This window comes from Limulus polyphemus, unplaced genomic scaffold, assembly GCF_000517525.1.
Source record: "Limulus polyphemus unplaced genomic scaffold, Limulus_polyphemus-2.1.2 Scaffold4483, whole genome shotgun sequence".
Classification (NCBI taxonomy): Eukaryota; Metazoa; Arthropoda; class Merostomata; order Xiphosura; family Limulidae; genus Limulus; species Limulus polyphemus.
Window position 1 is genome coordinate 18265 of NW_013670093.1, and position 7954 is coordinate 26218.

Consider the following 7954-nt stretch of genomic DNA (forward strand, 5'->3'; position numbering starts at 1 on the left):
CCACATGGATGTTGGTACCCTGCAGATGTAGTTGACTTGTTTTTTACTGTCCATCGTGACATAGCTACTCTACACCTAGGGGCACATCATTTTCTTTTTACCTACTTTTATAATTTCTGGGATTGAGTTTCATAAATATTGCTTGGAGTGGTTCCTGGTCAATTTCTTTTTTTTTGGAGATGGTTTATATTATGTAGTCATCTTTTTGATATTGGATGTTAGGCTCTAGGATCGATCTTGGATTGTAGTTAACTTATCAGTGGTATGACCCTCATCCTACTTACCCCCCCCCTCTCCCAGCATGGGTTTTGGATGTAGTTGATTTGCTGAAAATCAGTGCCAAAACTCAAAGTGATAGTTTGATAGAACTTAATAGAGGGAGCAACATGCATTACGAGAGTATGTCGTACTCTTATTAGTGGAGGGTTGACACATGATGATTTGCTTGAGAGATACAATGGAATCATTCAGTCCCAATTGAGGGGAGAGAGAAGGCTTGTGGCAAGCGTAAAACTTTTTTTAAGTATAGAGGGTAGCACTGAACGAAAACAGCTATTTATGTGAGTGGAGGTAAGTACCCATTGGAAACATGTTTTCAATGTAGTAAAATTATAAAAAAAATTATGTTTTCAAGATCCACTGTACTGAAATAAAAAATAATAATGAGACATTTTCTTAAATCTGTGCACCTCTCTCTGAAAATGCTGAAGTTTCAATTTCATGGATCTCAGTGTTTCTGTGCAAGAAAGAAAACAGAACTATTGTCCTAAACCTGCTCTTTTCTGTTTGAAAAAGTATTTATTGTGGTGTTTTATTAATTTCTTCTTGAAGAAAACAGACCCATTGTCATGCACCTACTTTTTTCTCTTTCAATAATGTAGAGTTATTATCTTAAGTATGTACTTTTTGGTTTTTACAATGTAATTTCATTGAACAGTTATATTCTAGTAACTCCACATTTTTGTACTCTTCAAGCTGTAACTTATTCTTTATTTTGTCCAACAGAAGGTTTGTAAGCATTTTGTTTTCTAAGAAGTATCAAAAAGTTTATTTATTTTTGTAGCTTGTCTCTTTTGTTTTCCTTTTTCCAAATAGGCAGTTACGTGCAGCTGTTCTTGGTATCTATCCTACTAAACAGTCTCGAGGATTAAATGTTCAAATGTGAGTAAAACCTATGGTTTAGTCAGTGTAGTTTTTATTTTCTGCATGAAATCAAGTGGTTACTTTTGTCTATTGGTATAAGTCTAAAATACAGTGCTGTTTTATTTTACTGCTTCGCAAAACTCTTATTTTTGTTTTCTAAAGAAAATATATATTGACAGTTGTTGTGTTAATTGTATTTAACAATAATATTTTGGCCAGGTTGAAACTACTTTCCTTGTCATTGTATCTGGAGACTGCTTGGAGAGGTTAAATTAAAACCTATTATAGGGATCACCGAAGAATGTAGTTCTATAAATCCAATTAATTTCCCCCAAAACAAATATTTTACAAGTTTGCTTTACATGCCATTCATACTTCTTCATTTAGTTTGTATTGGTTTTAACTGAAGCTTTCATACTTGTTGACTTATACATATGTTGTATTCAGTAATGAAATTTGTTTTCTGTTCAGAGCAAGTTGATTCCATGATTCTTTCTGTAAAACAATGTGTTACATTCAGTAGTGAAATTTGTTTTCAGTCCAGAGAAAGTTCAACCCATGAGTCTTTCTGTAAAACAATGTGTTACATTCAATATTGGAACTTTTTTTCCATCCAGGGAAAGTTGATGCCATAAATCTTTCTGTATAACAATGAGTTATATTCAGTAGTAAAGTTTTAAATCCAGGACAAGTTGATCACATGATTCTTTCTCTAAAAAAGTGGTGTATTTAGTACTCAAGCTTGTGTTCTGTCCAGGATAAGTCGATTTCATAATTCTTTCTATAGAATGGTGTTTCAGAAACACTCCTCACCTCTCTACATTAAAAAGAGCTATTACCTTGCACACACTTCCATATAGATTCCTGTGTGTGTGCCACAAGCTATGAACAAAGCTATCACCTATGCTTTCGTGAAAGTTTATTGCGCCTCCCTATGATATGATCATTATTAGACTATAACCCTCCAACGATGGTAGGGTGACATATACTTCTTGTACAGTAATCCCAATGAGCACTAGTATTAAAACATAGGCTCATCCTTTCTTCACACCTGCTTGTCTTCTAACATGTTTGTTTTTCATAGATTTACCAAAATGTTTGCATTTATAGTTTTAAACCCTTTAAATTATTTGTTGTGTAATCTTTTTTTTCTTAATTTTTTTGATTACATGAAACAATAATACTCAATTTTAAACTTATGAGTTAGAACTTTGTTTCGAATTATCTTTAATTTGATTTTCTTTTAATTGACTTGTATTTTCAGTCAGTACTCTTCAAGGTTGTCATTAGGCCTATGCACCATTGCCATACTTGGCTCATTTTCTTTTTACCAAAAGCGACAAAAACATTTTCTGTGTATTCTAGAAAAATGGACCACCACAAGATCAAGTTCATGGATTAACTGGATTATGCATTCATGTTTCCAATATGGTATATACCTCCTCTCACAAAATTAACCATTCTCATTCAGAGCTGCCCTCTATATGCGAACTTTTTCTTTATGCATGCCACAAGCCTTCTGCTCCCCCTATTGGAATTGAAAGAATCCAACATGTGTCTCATGCAAATCATTATGTGTCACTTTTTCACCAATAGAAGCATGACATGCGCATGTGACTCCCTCTATACTCCTCCACCAAACTATCACTTCTCCTATGGCAGCACTTGTGTTTGGTCGTGCTTCTTGTTTGTTTAAAGATTCATGTTTGGCTTAAGTTTCCTCACGAAGTGGTTTTCTTTAATTTATTTAGTTTCATTCAGAAAGTTTCTTCACATAAAATTTTTATCAGTTATTCCAGTCGCATTATTTTTTTTCACCACTCGTATTTGGTGGACACTTCATAATGAATTCCAAAGTTCATGTTATCACTTTGGGGGGTCACACCAATGACTAGTGTTCTTTCTTCTTTCTCAGGCCTCGGAACTGGGCAACCCAACAGTAGATTTATCTTCCGGGAGATCAAACATTTCATGAGCAAGTCTTTATCCCCGGTTTCTCTCGAACAAGTGGAGCCTATTCAGACTGACGAAGGCTTGGATCATCTATTTCTGCCTTCTGATTTTGCCATACCTTCCCATTCCCCACCTGAGGAGCCAGTTAGTCCTAACTCAGTCTTTTTGTATTTTGTTTCTGAGGTATGTGATGTTTTATCCCTTTCTTCTTTATCTTATGGTCACGTCCTTCCTTACTACATGACCAATCTTCCCACCCCTTTTTGTTTTTTCCTCCCTCCTTTGATATTCAGGTTCATGCTAATCAACTTGGCTCACAAATAAGCAATGGGATTAGCATGCCTCACCTCCCCAAGCTTCAGATTGGTCTGTGCTTTCATACCATCATGCTGGCTGTCCCTTTTTTGGACCAACAGTTGTTAGGTTCTATATTGCCCGTTTGTTGGGCGGCTCCCGAATCACCTGTCAGGTTGACCCATGCTCAATATTCTCACCTGCACCTTACCCTTACAACTCTTTTACGGTATTTTTCTTCTCTACACTTCCTCTCTGAGGATCTCCACAGAGGGGGTTTTCTGAGGATACCCTTTCCCTTTTTTTCTCCACTAGCTTGTGTGTCATCTTCGGCTCTGGCTTTGCATATGTGGTTTCTCTGTTGTTGAGACTTTTTAGGCTTTTGGCTCAGGCCCATTTACCATCAACTAATCTTCAGGATTTACATATGGCCCCATTTCTGCAGCGATACGCTTTTTTGATACAATCCTGGAAACACTAGAGCCATGGGTGGTATTGGTCCAATAACAATCTACCTTTACCAATATTGTTGCAAGTTTGTCTCAGTCTGAGCTCCATATGCCACCTATTATTGTTTCCTGTTCTTCCCCTTCCCAACCTTTACTTGTCCCTTCTTCTCAGAGTACCTCTTCTCATCTGGACCAGAACCCAATGGGTAGTCACCAGTACTATTGACAAGGTGAGGTGTGTCATGGAAAAAAACGTGTGAGCTCGGCTCTCCGATTTTCTTCATCGCTGGCATTTCATCAAGGATTAATGAGTTCTTCGGGTCTTATCAGAAGGATTCGTGATCCATTTTTATTTCCTTACCTCCCTTATCACTTTTCCTCATTTCCTTGCTTTCTCCTCGGGATCCGTGACCAGTCAGCATCTGTCAGAAGCAGTTCGGAATTGCTATCTCAGCAGGCCATCGATCCTGTTCTTCATCGTTCAACTGGTTTTTATTCCTCACTTTTTGTTATTCTCAAGAAAACTAGGGACTAGAAGCTGGTCACAGATTTATCTCACCTCAACTGCTTTATTCACATGTCCCAGTTTACCATGGAGTCTTTTCTCACCCTGAGGTGGGTTTATGGGTGACCAAAATGGATGTCACTGCTTATCTCTATATACCTATAGCACTTAAGTTTAGTCCTTATCTTCAGTTTTTCCATCTCAGGGTAAGTTATCAGTTTTGAACACTTCCATTCAGACTTGCTTGGGCCCCTTATGTTTTCTGTTGGGTAGTCTGAGCACTTGCTTGACATCTTCATGCTCTGGGGTTGAGTTTTCACTATTACATGAACCACTGGCTTCTTCTGGCTCATTCCAAATCAGAGTCGGCCAGCCATATTCAGCGTCTCCTTTTAGTGGCTACTCGAGTGGGCTGGTTAATCAAACTGGAGAGGCCCTACCTCAGACCCACTCAATATCTCGTCCATTTGGGGGTCTTTTTTGACACTTGTATCAGTCAGGCCCAGCCATCTCCTTTAAGACTTCATTTTATGGAATTGTTAGTGTGCCATGCCCTCTCGGTTCCATCACTTACTGCTCTTGAGGTTCTATTGCTTTTGGGGAGGTGACCTTCAGTGACATCATTGGTCCCTCTCAGTCATGCCCATATGAGATCCCTTCAGTGGGCTCTTCACAATCAATAGAACCTTGCAAGGGATCCTCTTTCTACTCTCATTACCCTTCCTCTTACCCTGTGAGATGATCTGCTTTGGTTGTTGGACAAGGCACATACTTCAACATGCATGCCACTTCTTCCCCCACATCCAGATTTACATCATTTCATAGATGCATCCATGCAGGGCTGGGGTGCATAGATCAACCACCAGGAAGCTTCAGGCTATTGGTCTGTTGATGAAAGCGCTTTGCACATCAACGTTCTCGAACTTCTAGCTGTATGTTTGGCGTTGAATCACAGTTTTTATTGTAATAACAGAGATAAAGAAAAATTATTTGCCTAGTCAAAGAGTGTTCTAAAGTAATTGAATCTGCCTATGTGGACTTTGACAAAAAGGAAACAATTATTTAAAGCTCTGGATACAACTGTGGTAACCAACAGTTATAGTGGTGATTTTGAAGTTAATATAATTGGTGGTAAATTCACTTATTTTACACCATGGCTTACCACAGTTGTATACAGAGTTTTAAATAATTCTCTTTTATATCAAAAATCCACACAGGCTGGTTCAGTTACCTTAGAACCCAACTGACAAGACGAATGATTCTTCTCTATCTCATTTGTTACAATAAAAGCTGTGAATCTCACTTCAAAATCAATATCAAAAGTCCACACAGGCTGGTTCAGTTACTTTAGAACCCAATATTGACAAGACGAATGATTCTTCTCTACCTCGTTTGTTACAATACAAGCTGTGAAATACCAATAACAGTTTAGAGGAGAATAATTTGTCTTGTTAAAGGGTGTTCCAAATTTATTGCACCCACCTGTTGTGAACTTTGACAAAAAAAAAGTGACAATTGTTTAAAGTTCAGGATACAACTGTAATAATCAACAATGTAAAGAATTTTTATATGTATGTTTGACTTGTTTTGACTGTCCGTTTATTGTTGAAATTTATCGCCAACAAATCACAGACACATACTGTAAAGAATCCGGCCCTATAAAACCTGACAGTCCAGGACAAGTTGATCTTGTGATTTTTTTTCTATACAATAGTGTTTTGCATTCAGTAATGAACTTTACTTTTAGTCCAGGGCAAGTTGATTACATGATTTTTTTTCTGTAATTTGTTTTAGTCCAGGGCAAGTTGATCCAATGTATGTTCCGCAAGAAACAGTTGACACAATTAGAAGAAAAGTAAGTAGATGATATTATTACCTTTAATCTAGATTAAGGAGCATGTTGTCTTTTCTATGAAGTAATACAACTCAAGGAGAATGTTTATTCTTGTATCACAATGAAATACATTGAGTAGAACATTGACTCTTGTATCACAATGTTATACATTAGGTAGGACATTGACTCTTGTATCACAATGTTGTACATTAGGTAGGACATTGACTCCTGTATCACAATTTTATACATTAGGTAAGATATTGATTCTTGTATCACAATGTTATACATTAGGTAGGATGTTGATCCTTGTATCACAATGTTATACATTAGGTAGGATGTTGATCCTTGTATCACAATGTTATACATTAGGTAGGACATTGACTCTTGTATCACAATGTTATACATTAGGTAGGATATTGACTCTTGTATCACAATGTTATACATTAGGTAGGACATTGACTCTTGTATCACAATGTTATACATTAGGTAGGATGTTGATGCTTGTATCACAATGACTTACATTAGGTATAATGTTGACTTTATATGACAATCATATACACAGAATGTTTATTATTTTATAACATTAGTATACAACTGGAAGAACATTAATTCTTGTATAACAATGATATAATATCTATGTAAAGCATTGAATCTTCTATAACAATGATATACACAAGGTAGAGCATTGACTCTTCAATAATAATGATATACAGTAGGTAGAACATTGATTCTTCAGTAACAATGATATACGATGGTTAGAACATTGACTCTTTGGTAACAATGATATACGGTAGATCCAACATTGACTCTTCAGTAAGTAATATACAGTAGGAAGAACATCGACTCGTTGGTTACAATTATAGATAGTAGGTAGAACATTGATTTCTGTATCACAATGTAGAACATTAACTCTTTTATGACAGTGTTATACATCATGTACAATGTTGATTCTTGTATAACAATCTACATTAGTTATAACGTTCACTCCGTAAAACAATGATATATATATGTAGATCATTGATTCTTTTATAACAATATGCAGTAGAAAGATTGTTGATTCTTGTATAACAGTGATATAAAGTACATAGAAAGTTCATTCTTGTATAACTATGGTATGCAAAATGTTGACTGTTCTAACACTGATGTACACTAGGTAGAATGTTGACTCTTCTATAACAATGTTATAAACAAGATAGAATGTTAACTCTTTTATAAAAATGATACACATTAGACAGAAAGTTGTTTCTGGTATCACAATGATAAACACTAGATAGAATGTTGACTTAACTCTCCCAACACGGGGTTGGTCAATTTGACCGAGTCACGTGACCTTTTGTACTTGTTTAAAGTTGATATAAATTTAATACTTATAACACTCTATATATTGGATATATCTTCACAAAATTTGGCAGTCTTTCAGTTAATATTACAAGTCTTTCACATACAAAAAGTCATATTTCTTAGTGAAGTATTTTTAATAAAATAAAGTTTTGTCCATGAATATATTGAGTATTTGTTTTGAATAATCCATGTGCAAAGTAATTTTCATGTTAAAATTAAAAATACTTTTTGTTATCTCAAAAATCTCAAATTTCCTTTATGTAATCCCTAAAATCTACTAAATGCATTCCAACCTTTTTTTTTCTAAATCTTTATAGTTTATATGTCATTTTCTCTACCATATCTCAAAACAGAATCAGTCAATTCTACCTACCTCGTAACCACCAAAAAAAATCAAAATAAACGTAAATTAACCTTCTTTTCTTTATAGAATGA

The 7954-nt window shown here is 35.6% G+C and overlaps 1 protein-coding gene across 1 annotated transcript in view; it reads left to right on the forward strand.

Moving 5' to 3' along the window:
• Positions 1-7954, forward strand: part of LOC106471229 (integrator complex subunit 8-like) — a 32824-nt gene that overhangs the window by 17371 nt on the left and 7499 nt on the right. Inside the window, exons 5-6 of the mRNA XM_022399854.1 lie at positions 1096-1161; positions 6139-6199. Of these exons, the coding sequence (XP_022255562.1) occupies positions 1096-1161; positions 6139-6199 (127 nt within the window). The remainder of the gene's footprint in view (positions 1-1095; positions 1162-6138; positions 6200-7954) is intronic.